This window comes from Cicer arietinum, chromosome 7 (genome assembly GCF_000331145.2).
Source record: "Cicer arietinum cultivar CDC Frontier isolate Library 1 chromosome 7, Cicar.CDCFrontier_v2.0, whole genome shotgun sequence".
Lineage (NCBI taxonomy): Eukaryota > Viridiplantae > Streptophyta > Magnoliopsida > Fabales > Fabaceae > Cicer > Cicer arietinum.
The window spans coordinates 60,763,288-60,781,967 of NC_021166.2; the positions used below are offsets into that span (position 1 = coordinate 60,763,288).

General features: G+C 29.6%; 2 protein-coding genes across 2 annotated transcripts in view; one reads left to right on the forward strand and one right to left on the reverse strand.

Annotated features, from left to right (window-relative positions):
- Positions 1-945: 945 nt before the first annotated feature.
- Positions 946-6,115, forward strand: LOC101494326 (uncharacterized). The gene is made up of 9 exons (XM_004510118.4): positions 946-1,198; positions 1,296-1,890; positions 2,226-2,447; positions 2,650-2,716; positions 2,835-2,897; positions 3,521-3,612; positions 4,109-4,288; positions 4,434-4,570; positions 5,267-6,115. The coding sequence occupies exons 1-9, from the start codon at positions 1,071-1,073 to the stop codon at positions 5,490-5,492; spliced, it is 1,710 nt and encodes a 569-aa protein (XP_004510175.1). The 5' UTR covers positions 946-1,070; the 3' UTR covers positions 5,493-6,115.
- A 10,515-nt stretch (positions 6,116-16,630) lies between these two features.
- LOC140918875 (uncharacterized) overlaps positions 16,631-18,680 on the reverse strand; it is a 4,820-nt gene continuing 2,770 nt past the window's right edge. Inside the window, exons 6-7 of the mRNA XM_073363685.1 lie at positions 17,732-18,628; positions 16,631-17,686 (exon numbers count right to left, since the gene is read on the reverse strand). Of these exons, the coding sequence (XP_073219786.1) occupies positions 16,631-17,686; positions 17,732-18,628 (1,953 nt within the window). The remainder of the gene's footprint in view (positions 17,687-17,731; positions 18,629-18,680) is intronic.

Here is an 18,680-nt window from a genome sequence, read left to right on the forward strand (position 1 = left end):
AAAAATTAGTAATTTTTTGTTGTAAAGAACAATTTTCAAAGTTTAAAGTAACTGAACTTGTCACACAAGTTCTAAGACACTTTTTTTAATATTTTGTTCTTTTAACGCATGTCTTTAAAACACATGTCATTATTTTTCTCCTTTATATCATATTTGAATATTTTTTTGAGGGGCTTCTCTCTCTATTAATAATATTCATGGTATTTTGAATTTTTTATGAATTGATTTGACCATCTAGTTAAAAGAATTTGGTAATCTGAATTGCGACACATAGATAAGTATTTATCGATAATTGTTTTAGTCAAAATCTGAAATTGAATACTTGCAAATAATTTAATTTAATTGCTGTTTATTAATCACTTAAGGTTGACCATAATTTTTTTGTTATAAAATTTTCATGAATTTATTAATTATTAAACGTGATTATAACTCTGACTATGAATTTTAAGGTGAGATTATGCAAATTGGATTTTATTTTTTTCAGTTGCTGAATGAAGGCGCGATAAAGCCCCCTCCACTTTACTCTATTACTCTCACATTTTCAAATTAAGTATTATCTTTTTTTTATTAAGTATCATTTCAACAATATAAACTCCTTCTAAAATAATTAATTAATTAATTCTAATTTTAACCCATTAAACAATTTCATTTTCAAATATTTTTTCCCTACTATACATTTATAATGACTAGTAACTACTAATAAACCGTTGACTTTATTAAAAAAATATATAAGTTATATACATGTATAAAGAGATTTTATATTATTAATTAATTATAATTGTTAAATTATTATAAAAATATTTGATTTTATCAAAATTAATTCTAAAATCATTAACACTTTTTTTTTATATTAAATGTATAACAATTAAACTAAAAATAATAATTAATATAATTTTATAAAATTGTTACATTACAAAACTAAAATTATCCTGTACCGGCGCATACATAATAAGCGTGATTGGTGAAAGAGTTTGCATTGTTCCTCGATGACAGTGGCAAAAACGACGTCGTAGAAGGGTATAGTCTCAGAGCTCAGAGTGTGGAAGAAGAAGAAGAAAAAGAAAAAGAAAATGTCGCAGCAACAACAACAGCAGCTAAACAGTAACATCCCAGTTAGCGAGATTTTCTGGACTCTCGTGGACAAAGCCGACAAAAAATTCTCCAAAATCAGAGACTTACCTTATTACCAACGCAGCAGGTTCAAAACCCTAATTAATTCCTCATTCACATTCTTCATCATTCCTTACACAACGTATCAATCTTAATATTATTATTATTATTATTATTATTTATAGGCATGATACATATTTCTGTAAAGTCTTCAAAGTCTACACACAATTATGGAAATTTCAACAAGAAAATCGTCACAAGCTAGTTGAAGCTGGATTAAAGAGATGGGAGATTGGCGATATCGCATCTCGAATTGGTCAACTCTATTTCGGTCAATACATGCGAACTTCTGATTTCAATTACCTATCTGAATCTTACATTTTCTATGAAGCAATTTTCACTCGCGATTATTTCAAAGACGGTTTGTTTCAGGATCTTAACATTGCAAACAAACAATTGAGATTCTTAGCTAGGTTTTTAACCGTTTGTTTGCTTTTGAATCGGAGGGAAATGTTGCAGATATTGGTTAATCAGCTTAAAGTGTTGGTTGATGAATGCAAGAGAGTGTTTCAGGATGCTGATTTTAAAGAATGGAAGCTTGTTGTTCTTGAAATCGGGAGGTTTTTGAAACTCGATACTGCTTTTATGAATGTCAGACCCTTGAGGTATAGTTTGGTTTTGGATTCTCATCCTGATAATTTGCCGCATGTTCCTGCTGCTAACGCCAAGCGAAATTTGAAATTGCGAGATGCTGTATTGAGTAGCTTCCACCATAATGAGGTAGTTACTCCCTACGTCTTACTTGAAATGTATTTTAAGGTTATGTGCACTTCTTAAGAAAGTTGTTGAGTGTACTAACTTCTATCATAAATTGAGTTTCATTTACTAAAATACTCTGATTATTAACATACTAGTTAGTGAAGTAGTTAGGGGTTTGAAATACAATAAATAGTGGTATATTGGTGGAAAAATGTAAATACTGCTTCATAATGATAAATAATGTATGAGATTAACAATTAGTATAAGATGAAAGGAGTATACATTACAACACTTTTCTTCAACTTTTTTTTTTAATATTGTTGTTATTAAATGTGAATGTGATGATTACTGAACAGGTTAAGTTTTCAGAGCTCACTATTGACACTTTTAGGATGCTTCAATGTCTGGAGTGGGAACCCAGTGGCTCATTTTATCAGTCTAGTGGTTCAAAACTTAGTCAGAATGGGGCAACTGGGACTGGTCGTATCAGTTACTTACAAGATATTGCCGATCCTACGTTGCCAGCAAACCCTCGAAAAGCTATATTATACCGTCCTTCGCTGACACATTTCATAGCTGTAAGTATGAAAAGATATATGTTCTTGTTTTGCAACTGAAAGAAAAGGGGTTCATAATATCAGTGTGACTATTTCTTCCTGTTTTCTTCTTCCAGATTTGCAAATTATTTGAGTATTGCAATGCCTATTTCTAATTATATTTTTTTTATTTATTTATAGGATGTTACAAGTATAATATTGTTTTTTTCATTTTAATGGCTAGGTTCTTGCCACAATTTGTGAGGAGCTTCCATCGGATGGTATTCTCCTTGTATATTTGTCAGCTTCAGGTTAGATATCCTCTATTAACTAGGACTACAACCATGAAATGTGCAGGTTATATTTTACTTTTATGTCAATAAAGTTCCTTTACTGAAAGGTGAAGTCTACTTTCTACATGAAATGCAGGATCTTGTGGTGCTGTGCATAATGAATCTGGTTGTATACACCTTGGTCCCCGTGGAGATAGAGGTACATTTTATGGGAAATTTTTTACTGCCTGCTACGTTATTAGCTCTGGTTTTGTTGAAACTCTTAATGTGTTTAGAGCCCTTTGTTAATTTAGTTATTGCATAGGAAAGTGCTTATTGTCTGACATATTTCCTCACTCTTTATGTGCTTAGAGCCTTTTGGCATAAAGTGAGCTTGTGTATTGTCCCTGCTTCAGGTCTTTAGTGGCTCTTACATAAGAGGATGTATTAAAGACTTAAAACCATTCCTTGTCCTCCACCTAGCTTCTCAAGCTGTTAGGCTAATTGGTTCAGTTTTATACCAATGGTTGTAGTGGTTCTATTTATGAACCCATACAATGTGAAGTGTGTTGACTGTTAATTATTTAAATTGGTTCCTTTCATAAATAGTTTGGAGTCATTTGGTGTTTTAATTTGCCTAAATAGGTCCAAGCAGATTGAAGAGAGGACTTACTTAAAACCCAAGGATATAACATTAGTTATGGTCATAGGTATTGATTGAAAAAATCTTGTATCATATTAACAGTCCTCAAGATCATAAATATGCATTATGATGATATTGAATTCTCTTAATATACATGGTTTTACTGGAATCAAGACTACTTTAACCCAATTCTCTTTCAGGATCAAACTGCATATATCCATCTGACTTTCTACCGTTTACTAGAAGACCACTTCTTTTAGTCATTGATAATGACAACAGCAAAGCTTTTAAGGCAAGCCCTACAACTTCACTCATTTTTCTCTTGGTTTTTGTTTGAAAATGATTATTGAATTTATCACTTGTATATGTAGAAGTTTACATATGCCAATTTTACCCTATAATTAGGTGAGAATTGATGAGGCTGCAATATCATACTTGTTGCTGAAAATATTAAGCTTGATAATAGTTCTTGAATGCTAGTATAACATATAGGGATTTAGAAAGAAAAAAAATCATGAATTGACAGCTAGGTGGCATGATTTTACAATAGTAGTGCAGTGCCTACAATGATGTGGTGTTGTGATATCAAAGGAACACCAAATATTCAATGAAAAAGGAGAATTGGCAAATATGTTTTCTTAAGAGTATGTAAATCTATATAAGTTTGATAAAGGCATGGTACAATTGGTTATTTCAAGTATGTTTAACAATTTTGGTGTTATTCATGATTAAAATTTGCCTATTCATATCCAACAACACACTTAACAAGCAATCAATACAACATGCAGGTCATAACAGGAGCAAAAAAAGGAGAATCAGTGGCAATGCTCCTTTCTCCAAGCTGTTTGCCTCCTATTGCGTCTGATTGCTCACATTCTTCAAATGGGAGCCTATTCACCATGTTCCTTACAGCTCCGCTGCAAGCTTTTTGTGTGCTGCTAGGATTTTCAGGCTCTGATATTGATTTGGTCTGATATTAATGCCTTAGTTTTGCTTCATGCTAGCGATTTCTTGTTTTTTATTTTTTTGTTTCTTTATATTCTTTCATTTTCTGTAAGTGGGAAGTTTCTATGCTCTGTCCTTCCGCATTCAGCAACTTTAATTTGATTTCAGGACTTGTACAATAAAGCTGAAATGGTACTCTCATCAGCATTAAATAACTGGGGATTGGCGTTGGCATCATCAGACATGCTTGATTCTGTTTGGGGACAGGTTTTAGGCGATCCCTTCATAAGGAGACTTCTTTTGAGGTAAAGTTTGTCTTCATTTCTGTTCTGATATCTATTGTTATTGTTATTTCCCATAGTTCTTCTGAGTTCCCTGTTCCAAACTGCACTTCCATACAATCTGTGAGAATTACTGTCTTTTATCCTTCCATTGTGCTTCTGTCATTGTTCATTACTTCATTATTGTTAATTATCACAGTTTTTAAAATTGTTAGGGCCGTTATTAAAAATGAAGCACTGATTTACTACTGTGCAATGTGCAATATTGAAGTTTTTCTCTCTCGTTTGTTGAGCTAGAATTTGAATATCCTTATTTTGTAGAATAAAATGGACTGTTACATATGTACGTAGTACTTACGTCAGTTTATATCCAAATGCAGTAATCTTTCTGAAGGAATTATAAATTAAATGCTTGCATGAAGTACTTGTTCAAATAATCTTATCAAAATTAAGATATTTTAGTTTAAATAAACAAATAACTAAAAGAAATTCAACTCAGATTTTTCAGCATAAAACAGAATTTCCATGGCTAAAAACAGAGTGTTTGGAAATTCTATTTTATGCTGAAAAATCTGAGTTGAATTTATTTTACACCATGCTTCGAAATTACGGGATAAAGTTTGTTATGGCACATGCTAAGTTTGTTCTCTTCCTCCAACAAGCATAGTTTGTCTTTGACCGACTAATCAAACCTATCTTTTTGTTTCCTACCTTGTGCAGATTCATATTTTGCCAGACAGTGTTGACCTTCTATGCACCAGTTTACAATAAAAACGAATTCCTTCCAACATGTGTCCCTTCTCTTCCAACACCTGTCCTACCCCCAAGCTACTCGTATCAAAGTGTAATACGGCATCTAGCCGGTATTTTTGGTGCAACTAAGTACTTCATCTTTTCTGCGGATGTTTCTCCTGAAAATATACATACAGACGCGGCTCAGTTGTGAATTATATGAAGATAAGCAAGAGCTTCACGTCTCACTTCAGAAGCACATAGTGTATACACTTTATTTGTATAGCAATCAAAAAATGATTTCTATCAATATCACAGTTTGATCTGGGTGAGTTTCATGTAAAGGCTTTTAGCATTCGACCCAAAAAAAAGTAAAGGCTTTAGCATGAGTATTAAACAAATTTATGTAGATCATATATTTAGTTCCTTTGACAAGACAACCTCTGCGTGGATTGAAATTTAACGTGTTCATTACATGAAAAGTCGCATGCTCAAGAACAAAGTATGGAACGGAACGAGGAGAAATAAGTTTTATATGGCGCTTAGGGTGTGTTTAGTACCATGTAGATGGAGGGGTGGAGAGAGTGGAGAGGGGATATGGTGGAGAGGATCAATTTTCATAAAGGGGGAGAATTTTAATTGTGTTTGGTTTAATTTTTAGGAGAGAAGGGTAGTAAAAATCCTCTAAAATCTACTTTTTAATTCCCCATGAATTGGGTGGATTAGGAAGAGAGGGAAGATGTTTGATTTATATTTTTATTACCTTAACAAAATTACACTTAATTTTATATTAAAAACCAAAATTACCCTTATTAGAATTTAAGGGTAAGGTTATTATATCTTTGTTATTTTTCTTGTTATTCTATTCTCTTCATGAGTTTCTTGCAACACTCTTCTAATGTTGTCATGTTTCCTTTGGTATTACTCTATCAGTTTTACCATGAACATTATTTAAGTTCTTACTTAGTAAGAAATGTAATAAATAAAAGAAAGAAAATAATCATTTTATTAAAGCATATATGATCCAATAAAATTATGTCAAATGATCTAATAAATTGTCGTCATTTATCTTATTCAAAGAAGTTTTCATTCAATACACAAAACTCAACAACAAAAATAAAAAATTATATCATGGCATATGTTGGTAAAAGAATTAACAATATAAAAAAATTATATCGGGCAAAATAGACATAAACAAAGCAAAAAAAAAAAAAAAATATCAGACAAAATAAACATAGACCACAAAAAAAATCAGAATGAGTAACACCTTCAATGACACTATATAAGCAAGTGAAGTATTAGAGTTGACGATGTGACATGTTTTATGAGATATGATACGATGATGTAGAATGAGTAATATCTATGAAATTGCAATAAAAATTCTATAAAAACTTCACTTTCAAATTTAGAAATTATTCATTTTATAGTTTAATCAATGACATATGAATAATAAATACATCTAGATGATTATATATCATGAAATTATATATCACATCATTTTAAAATATATCAAATCATCATTTTTAGTTAAAAAATATGAGGTATAAACCAAAACTGTTGATTTTTAAAATACGATTTCATGAATCGGTGAAAATAGAGGGACCAAAATTATAATTAAACCTCATAATTCAATCATCTAAACATTTTTAATAAAAAATATATCAGAGGTTTTCACATGAGTTAATTTATTTAGAGATCAATTTGAATTAGTAAAAAAATGAAGGTTAAAAAAATAATAGCAACATTATTTTCTACACTTACCTACTAATCAGTTTCATTTTAATAATTAAAATTTATTATAATATAAATTATATCTATAAATTTTAATAATAATCGATAATTATTTAATATGTATCTGAATCCATGAAAGTTACATTATATATAGTTACATCCTTAATTGATCTTAATTACCAATCAATGTAAAAATTTATGAACATAATCTATATAATAATATTTTTTAATCTAACGACTAATTTTCAAAAATATTAATTCAATCATCTGTTATTAAATAAATGTAACTCTTAATATAGCTATTTGAATGTAATTTGATATATATATATAATAGTTTGAAACAATTAATAATAACATTATTAACAACGTAGTTGATCTTTTGGAAAATTCTAATTGGAAACAATGTGTGTGTTGTTCAATGTTTGTGTTATTGTTTAACTTTTACACTATATAATTATGGTGTGTTAAATTTTGTTGTGTAAATATCAATTTTATTTTGCAAATTAATTCTTGTAATTTTGTTTTGTAAATTTATTTCTATTGTGCAAATTAATATTACATGTTTACAAGTTTTTAATGTTGAGTTTTTATAATGTTGTTACATGGAATTGAATGACATCCCTCCTAGTCATTCATATTTGTTTCTCCACACACATAAACATGGCAAGGATAAAAATTGAGTTGATAAAAGATTGAAATATGTTCATGTAAGAACTTTCAACTTTAAAGTGTATATTATTTATTTTTTTTTATGTTGGTATTATTCTATTTTAGTGTGTTTTAAAGTATTAATTAACTTTATATTTATGTTGACATGAAAAATTTAAACGTAGGTTGGAAGAATTGTCCCAAGAAACAACTTTACAAGAAACTCCCCCACCAAATGAATTAGATGTGTGGTGTGAGGTTGCAGGAATAAAAGGAGGACGAGTATATGGTCTCGGAATGAAATCTATTGTATTATTAGGGAGACTATGTTATCGTGGGTGATGTTCTTCATCAACAGAGTGGATACAAAGACATGAATTTGAAGAAATGAGAAATAAAAGATCAACTTCGAGAAAAAATGGCTAATACAAACAGAGTAATTGAGCGCAACAACCACTTGATAAAATAATTTGAAGAACCAATATGTTGTAGTTTGTTATGACTTAATATATTTTGTTTAAACTAAAATTTTATCTGTATTATCTTGAGTTCTTAGAAATATTACTTAAATATATTATATTCTTTAGTTATATACGGTGATATGATTTTGGTGTATGAACTTTTTAAATATCGAAATAAAATAAAATAAAAAATATTTTTATTGTTCTTTTAGACATTAAAGTAAGGAATTTTTTTTCAAAAAAAAAAAGAACAGTAACATTTAGAGACATAATTGATGACCAAATATTTAATAAAAATAAAAATTTATGTCTCAAATTTCGTCTCTAAATCAGTCGCTAATGACATAGCAAATTAATTCAAAGTGGTTGCTAAATCAGTCTCAAACTTTAGTCACTAAATCAGTCTCAAAAACCGATCACTAAATTTGGTCACTAAATTCGGTCGCTGATTTGGTCGCAACAGCTAGCGACTAGCAGTTTACCAACTGATTTAAATTGGTCACTAAATCGGTCGCTATTGAATTTAGTGACCAATTTTTTTGATTTAGTGACCGAAAATTTGGTCTCTAAAAGCGCTTTTTCTAGTAGTGTCTCTATACACTTTAGACATACGCAAATTAAGTACTCTTAAAATTCACGATGTACATCTCTTTGACAAAACAAGGTTTTTTGTCCTTTGGTTATCTAGTTCTAAATAAAGTTGTGATTTTTCGAAAACATAGAAGATTTAAAAAAAGCTCTCCTTAATAGAGTTGGACTCGATATGACTCCGTATAAAATCACACATTAAACAGACTGGTAGTTGTGTTAATCTACAGTTAAACGGGTTAATCTACATATCATAAAAAAAATAAATTAAAAATGCATTATTTTGCATTTTTTTTACAAGCAATCATTATTTTGTATTAAAAAACTAAAAAAATTGGTATTATAAAAAATTTCTGCCAATTTTCATAAAAAAAAATGTGAATAATTTTATGTTATAACTTGTATGGGATTGTTGGAATTCAAGTGTGAGTGATTGATCTCACTTCAACTAAAAATAAAATAAATATTTAATATATAATAGTAATAATTCATATATTTAGTGTATTAAGATTTTAGATAGAAATATGATATCAAATTCTCTTAAGTGTTGTGAACATTTAGTCTATTGTTGTGGTACACTTTTCTGGATTTCCCAACAAATAATGAATCTTAGTGTTGTAGTGTTGTGGATAACTCATACTTAAATGAGAAATTGCTAAAGATAAATAAACTTAATATTTAAAACCGACATTAAAAGTATTAAGAGTATAAGAAAAAAATATGATAGAGTAATATATATATATATATATGAATTATTACTACAAAATTATTAATTGGTTTAAATTATAATTGATAAAATATATTTATTAATTTAAAAAAAAATATTACACAAAATGCAGATCAATGCGTGGATCCACGGATTTAAACGGTGTAACTAAATTTAAATAGATAACAAAATTTAACCCAGAAGTTACATATTAATCAGCGGAACCTCAGTCCTTATAAACAGCTATGTAACGCCTATCATTTTATCTTATTTTTATATTTATTTTTGGGAATAGAAATAATTGCTTACGATATTATTTTAATAATAAAAGCAATCGTTAAAAAATGTTTCATGGCTTGGGTGTAAATGTCACGTTCCCCATTTTTTGGCTTAACGTTCCCCATTGCTAGTCTAACGTTCCCCACTCTTGTCTTAACGTTCCCACGGCTTAACGTTGGGTAAAAAAAAAAAAAAAAAAAAAAAAAAAAACCAAAAGGGACGTCTTCCATTCAAAAATATAGTTGTGTGACATAGCAAAGAGTTTAAGATAGAAAAGGAAGGAATTCAAAAAGGAGTTGGTAATTCATCTCATCAAGTGTAGTGCAATTGGAGCAAAAATACCGCTGCGTGAGAATTTAATCACGACACTCATATTTATACGTATGCTTGTATTTATTTTGGAATGTATAATTGCATTTATTTTGGAATGTGTGATTGTAATTATTTTAGAATTGTGAGATTGAATATATACTATGTTGAATTGCTTTTATCAAAATTTGGAAAATAAATATGGTGTGACATGTTATATTCATGGTTATGTTGAACATATTAAAAGTATGAAAAATAAATATTATGTGATATGTTGTTATAATGGTTGTGTTGAACATATTCAAAGTGTAAGGAATAAAGATAATGTGATACATTGTTATAATGGTTGTATTGAACATTTTCAATGTGTGAATGATAAATGTTATATGTGAAATGCTATTAATAAGTTAGTATCACATTATATTAATGATTTATTAAAGTGTCCACATTCATGCATTCATTCATAATCGTGTGGTGGTGCGTCCACAATTGGTTGGAGCCCGCATATCCTTGCGGGGATTTAGAGTTAGTGGTGTTGCTTGGAATGACCCACGAAGCTCGAATTAGTGGTGTTGCTTGGAAGGACCCACGAAAGCCCTTGCGGGGGAGACGATATTCGGTAATCATTACATTGGCATATAGATTAAGGCATAAGATCGATTTGAGTAGGCATTGAATTAAGTGTGATTATGTTTTATATAGATAAATGATATATTGTATCTCTTAATAATTGGTTGAAATAATGTTATTAACCGGGTATATATTGTATTGATAAATCTATATACGATTGTATTTGTTCGTTTGGATGAGGCAATGTTAATAATAAATGACATGGATATTATGCTCATTAATGTACCTGTTGTTAGTTTGCGGTGAATTAATATGTGATATTGTACTTGTTTTTATTACTGTACCTCTTGATTCTTAATTGTTTGAGTCCTGTTATGTTATTAATGATGTAGATATCGTGGTATTCTATTGTAAGGTTGTTTGTATGGAGTAAAGATTATTATTATTTATACAGATATCATAATAATATATTTGTATTTTAAGTGTACTTCCTGGTTGTTGTTTTGGATGAACTAATATTATTAATTACGTAAACATTGTTCTGTTATCTTTAATTGTTACCGTAGATATGGCAATTTGAATGAAATAATGTCATTAATTATGTGGGTATTGTACTGTTTTATTTATTATTTATTGATAAGAATTTTGGAGATGACCCTTACTTTTGGACAGATGACATTCCTAATCTACTTGCACAACCGGGAAAGTTTTCAGAAGAATAGATGAAACATCTCATTTAATTCTAGGAGTAGTAGTGGTCAGCTTTAGGAAATTTATTTATGTTGAACTCTAGTCTATGCCAATTCTCATTTTATTACTACATTTTTTAACCTTACAATTTGAGTATTACGTATCTAATTGAAATACTGATGGATTTTAATTTAACAATGGATTATTTATTTGTTTGTTTGGAATCACATGGGAAATTATATATTTTGGTTGAAATAAAAATAAATAAAAAAATAAAATAGGATGTTACAATTTGGTATCAGAGCAGTTCGATCTTGATTGGACTGTAAGTTAGGTGTAAGCTGACCAATGTTGAATAATAGTGTAGTTGTAGTATACCTCCTTGTGACTTTTGCCGTTCATTGGTGTGGATATAGTAGTTAGCGTTATCCTTACTCGTGATTCTTCTAGACGACATCTTTATTGATTTTAAGGCAAATGCTTGACACTGGCTGGATTGAGCGTCGCAGGAACGATGGCTCTAAGACATACTCCTGGTGCTAGTGGGACTAATGAAGTAGGAATGGCTGAGATGGCTCAAGCTATGGTACAAATGGCTACGGCCATCGCTGCTCAAAATCAACGTGAAATGCGAAGGGAGGAAAGAATACTTTAACCCAATTCTCTTTCAAGATCAAACTGCATATATCCATCTGACTTTCTACCGTTGACTAGAAGACCACTTCTTTTAGTCATTGATAATGACAACAGCAAAGCTTTTAATGTTGTCGTGTTTCCTTTGGTATTACTCTATCAGTTTTACCATGAACATTATTTAAGTTCTTACTTAGTAAGAAATGTAATAAATAAAAGAAAGAAAATAATCATTCTATTAAGGCATATATGATCCAATAAAATTATGTCACATGATCTAATAAATTGTCGTCATTTATCTTATTCAAAGAAGTTTTCATTCAATACACAAAACTCAATGGCATATGTTGGTAAAATAATTAACAATATATAAAAATAAAAAAAATTATATCATGGCATATGTTGGTAAAATAATTAACAATATAAAAAAAATTATATCAGGCAAAATAGACATAAACAAAGCAAAAAAAAATTATATCAGACAAAATATATATAGACCACAAAAAAAAAAAAATCAAAATGAGTAACACCTTCAATGACACTATATAAGCAAGTGAAGTATTAGAGTTGATGATGTGACATGTTTTATGAGATATGATACAATGATGTAGAATGAGTAATATCTATGAAATTACAATAAAAAATTTATAAAAACTTCATTTTCAAATTTAGAAATTATTCATTTTATAGTTTAATCAATGACATATGAATAATAAATACATCTAGATTATTATATATCATAAAATTATATGTCGCATCATTTTAAAATATGTCAAATCATCATTTTTAGTTAAAAAATATGAGGTATGAACCAAAAATGTTGATTTTTAAAATACGATTTCATGAATCGGTAAAAATAGAGGGACCAAAATTACAATTAAACTTCATAATTCAATCATCTAAACATTTTTAATAAAAAATATATCAAAGAGGTTTTCACATGAGTTAATTTATTTAGAGATCAATTTGAATTAGTAAAAAAATGAAGGTTAAAAAAATAATAGCAACATTATTTTCTACACTTACCTACTAATCAGTTTCATTTTAATAATTAAAATTTATTATAATATAAATTATATCTATAAATTTTAATAATAATCGATAATTATTTAATATGTATCTGAATCCATGAAAGTTACATTATATATAGTTACATCCTTAATTGATCTTAATTACCAATCAATGTAAAAATTTATGAACATAATCTATATAATAATATTTTTTAATCTAACGACTAATTTTCAAAAATATTAATTCAATCATCTGTTATTAAATAAATGTAACTCTTAATATAGCTATTTGAATGTAATTTGATATATATATATAATAGTTTGAAACAATTAATAATAACATTATTAACAACGTAGTTGATCTTTTGGAAAATTCTATTTTCACTTCTCCATACACTTTAGACATACACAAATTAAGTACTCGTAAAATTCACGATGTACATCTCTTTGACAAAACAAAGTTTTTTGTCCTTTGGTTATCTAGTTCTAAATAAAGTTGTGATTTTTCGAAAACATAGAAGATTTAAAAAAAGCTCTCCTTAATAGAGTTGGACTCGATATGACTCCGTATAAAATCACACATTAAATAGACTGGTAGTTGTGTTAATCTACGGTTAAACGGATTAATTTACATATCATAAATAAATAAAAATGCATTATTTTGCATTTTTTTTACAAGCAATCATTATTTTGTATTAAAAAACTAAAAAATTGGTATTATAAAAAATTTCTGCCAATTTTCATAAAAAAAAAATGTGAATAATTTTATGTTATAACTTGTATGGGATTGTTGGAATTCAAGTGTGAGTGATTGATCTCGCTTCAATTAAAAATAAAATAAAGCTTTAATATATAATAGTGATAATTCATATATTCAGTGTATTAAGATTTTAGATAGAAATATAATATCAAAGTCTCTTAAGTGTTGTGAACATTTAGTCTATTGTTGTGCTACACTTTTCTGGACTTCCCAACAAATGATGAATCTTAGTGTTGTGGATAACTCATACTTGAATGAGAAATTGCTAAAGATAAATAAACTTAATATTTAAAACCGACATTAAAAGTATTAAGAATATAATAAAAAAATATGATAGAGTAATATATATATATATATATATATATATATATGAATTATTACTACAAAATTATTAATTGGTTTAAATTATAATTGATAAAATATATTTATTAATTTAAAAAAAAATATTACACAAAATGCATATCAATGCGTCGATACACGGATTTAAACGGTTTAACTAAATTTAAAAAGATAACAAAATTTAACCCACAAGTTACATGGGCCACGGGTGAAACCTATTAATCCGCGAACCTTAGTCCTTATAAACAGCTCTACTGTTAAAACAAATCATCCAAGGAACACTATATTAATTATAACTGTTTCGACATATGGAAAAATTTACGATTCACAATTTTCTCCAAAAACAATAAAAATATACATTTTCATATTTCAACAATAAATACCACCATCTACCTTTTAGTATCTTTACCACTTTGCTTTCATATTTTTCTCTTCATTAAGTTCATCTATCGCCTTTTTCTCTTTTTAGGCTTAATTAATGGATAGCAACATGAACACTCAACTATCTAATGATATGGATACTATAAACAATGACAAAGTGTTTAGTATATTACCACCGGGTTACAAATTCTGCCCTAATGATGTTGAGTTAATCGATTATTATTTAAAGCTAAAGTTGGCCGGTGATCCCATCAATTCATCAAGGTTCTATGAAGTTGATGTTTACAAATATTCTCCTCAAGAACTAGGTATGTAATTATATATTCTCGCTCTAAATTCATCAATAATGTTAATAAAAACACTATTATTTTTTATTTTTCATGTGACATACAAAGTTATAAATTGTTCAACATATATTAATTTGACATTTAGTTGTGCAAGTAGCATCGTCAACTCAATTAGGGAGGGTCGTGAAAGTTTCAACAGTGTAATTGAGATTTTAAAAATAGAATTGATATCATTAATTTTTTACATTCTAATCATTTTAAAATTTTATATTTTTTTTAAAATATTCAAATTATAAAATTACTTCCGTAATTCCATTATGAGTCACCTACTTCTCCTATCTTCCTCTTAGCTCCAAGAAAAAATATTTGTGTGTGTAGTACCTCAATTTTGTCCTATAAAATAAAAATAATTTAAATAAAAAATATGTTTGTCTAAAAATTATAAAAAATTGTAGTAGATTTATTATATTACATTTAATATAAATAAATAAATAAAAAAACCAACCAAAAAAAGAAATAAAGAAAGTTAAAATAAAAGAGTCTCTATTTCTTGCTTTGGCGTGTGCTATTTCTTGCTTTGGCGTGTACAGTGCGTCTGTCTAAAATGATATTAATTTAGCCATTTGAGTACTCAATCAAAAAGACTAACTCCTATCTTCCTTAAGTGTATGAGGTTGTTTGATCATGTTGTAAAAGCAGTTTAAAATCCAGAACACACAACCCAAACCGATGTAAAATCCAGAACACACAATCATTCCCCTTAAATTGTACCAGTTTGGATGTAGTTGCCAAACCAGTTTAAAATCCAAAAATTAATTTATACGATGAACACAACCCTTCCTCGTTTTTGTCTATATATTGAAACAAAAATTCAATAAGGAGGGGAAGAAAAAAATCACAAGATAAAATTGGGGATTTTCCTTTCTTTTTGATTATGGTTTCCAAAAAACAATAGAAATAGAGTAATAGCAGAAGAAGAATATGCCATCATATTTCTTCCCATGAACCCATAACCTTAACCTTAGACATACTCAATCACTAACAACAACCCGACGACGAGAATCAGCACACCGCGCCGGAAAAGGGTATTTTCTCATTCATTAGGTTTATTATTGAAAAGTGGAATTTTTGTTTTGATGCGTATGAATAGAGTTTTGGTTGAGATTTTTGATGTGTAGTTGAATTAGTTTTGTACTAAATCTGTTGCTTATGCATTTTGAATCTTTGTTTACCCTGCTAGGCTGGTAAGCTGTACACGCTATACACACATCTTCACGCACGCCAACTGTTTGTTAGTTGTATTACATTCTATTGATAATATTGTTACAACTCGATCGTTTTAAAACTCATATTTTAAAATAATTATTCAAATCAAACAAGTTTTTTTTTATGTTCGTCAAAATTAACTTTTTTAAATAACAAAATACAATTTATTTAAAAGCAATCAACACATCCACATTTTCTACCAAGAACTGCGTAGCTTTGATTTCTCCATCGCACCGAGAGATACGTAGGAGCAAGATCACACTCTTGTCAAGCACGCTAATAAAAACTTTCTTTTTTTCCACTCTTTTTTAACACACTTTTATCTCAAAAAAATCACATTTATAAAAAACAATTTATATTCATATTTAGTAATAAAGAAAAATAAATATATTTAAGTTGATATAATTTTGCACAATTGATTAAAGGTAACCGTATTTTAACGGATGTCGTAGGGTGCTAATACATTCCCTACGCATAATTGTTAAAATTGAATACTTTTTGTTAATTGCTCATCATCCAATAAAAATGGAAAGAAAGTAATTCAACATAATGGTTTTTTCTTATTCCAAAATAAGAAAGAAAGGCTCCTTATATATTACAATTTGGAGACCTAACAAACTCTCCTCTAAGTTTACTAGTTATATTATTTAATTACTAAATAATAACTAACTGTTAAAACAGAAAGTTTATGAATTTAGGAAGCTCTAACACCCCCCCTCAAACTAGAATGGATGTCAAGTAATCCTAGTTTGGAAGTGAAGAAAGTGAAAGGACTAAAATGCAGAGGTTTAGTAAATAAATCTGCAATCTGACTAGTTGTAGGAATAGGGAGCAGATGAATAACACCAGCCTGTAACTTATCTCTGACGATGTGACAATCCATCTCAATATGCTTGGTGCGTTCGTGAAAAACTGGGTTGGAAGCAATGTGCATAGCAGATTGATTGTCACAAAAAATCTGGACAGGAGTAGAATGAGCAATTCGAAAGTCATGAAGGAGGTATAATAACCATTGTGCTTCACAAGTTGCATTTGCAAGGGCATGATACTCTGCTTCAGAGGATGAACGAGAGACAGTGGGTTGTTTCTTGCTCTTCCACGAAATTAAAGAGGACCCAATGTGAAAACAGAACCCAGAAGTAGATCTCCTAGTATCCAAACACGCCCCCCAATCAGAATCGCAAAACCCTTTCAGACTTAAAGATGAGGAACAATTGTAAAATAAACTGCGGCCAGAACTAGTCTTGATATATCGTAGGATTTTGTAAGCTGCTTGCAAGTGAAGAGTAGTATGAGAAGAGAGAAATTGGCTCAACCTACAAACAGCAAAAGAAATATCAGGGCGCGTATGAGTTAAATAAAACAATTTACCAATTAAACGACGAAAAACAGTAGGGTCAGAAAGAGGATCGCCAGAAGTTGTGTGTAATTTGAGAGTAGGATCCATGGGTGTGGATGAAGGCTTGCAAGCCAAGAGACCTGTGTCCTCCAATAAATCCAAAGCGTATTTGCGTTGGCAAACTGAGATGCCTTTGGAGTTCCTTGCAATTTCAAAGCCTAGAAAATATTTAACAACACCCAAATCTTTAATACTAAATTTGGAATGCAGGACAGATTTGAGACGTGTGATTTCATTCATATCATCACCTGCAAGTAGAAGATCATCCACATAAATTAATATAATAGTAAAACCAACAGATGTTTGTTTTGTAAACAAGGAATAATCGGCTTTGGATTGAAGAAAGCCAAGCTCAATCAAAGTGTTGCAAAGTTTAGAGTTTCATTGACGACTTACTTGTTTCAATCCATAAAGTGATCGTTTGATTTTACAAACCAGATTTCTATTCTCAACATGAAGACCAGAAGGTATTTTCATGTAAACATCCTCAACCAAATCTCCATGGAGAAAAGCAGTGTTAATGTCTAATTGAAATAAAAACCAGTTGTTAGAAGCAGCAGCAGATAACAACAATCGTAAAGTAGTCATTTTTATCACAGGACTAAAAGTTTCTAAATAATCAAGGCCTTCAGTTTGACTGAAGCCTTTTGCCACAAGTCGAGCTTTATAACGCTTGTTAGACCCATCAGCGTAAAATTTTAACTTAAAAATCCATTTACAACCAATGGCAGACTTATTAGGAGGCAATGTAGTTAATTCCCAAGTGTCATTGGAATTGAGAGCATCAAGTTCAGATTGTATAGCCAACCTCCAATTTTTGTCTTTAATAGCAGTAGAATAACAAGAAGGCTCTTTAATTGTGGAAATTGTTAAAGAAAAAATTCTATGAGGTGAGGACAAATTATCATAAGAAACATAATTAGAAATAGGATAGATAGTACCTGATTGTTGCATGGAAGAACCAACAAATTTAGGGGTTGTACCTGTCAGTAACTCACAATGATAGTCTTGAAGGTATGAAGGTGGGTTAATTGTCCTACCAGATTTTCTAGTTGGTATCATAGATGGGGAAGGTTGGCCGGGGACAGGAGTAATAGGGCTGGTGGAAGCACCAGAATTGGGCAAAATGGCAGGGCTAGAGGATGGTATGATACTGTCCAAAGGAGTCCCTATGGTGGGTGACTCAGCTGAAGTAGAAATAGGAGATTGGACAAGCATATCATTATTGTCAGGGGTGTGAATGTCAAATGTGAAGTCATGTGATATAGGATTAGTTGTAGGAAAAACAATACCCTGTTTGTTTTGATTGACAATAAGAAAAGGAAAAACATTTTCAAAGAATATA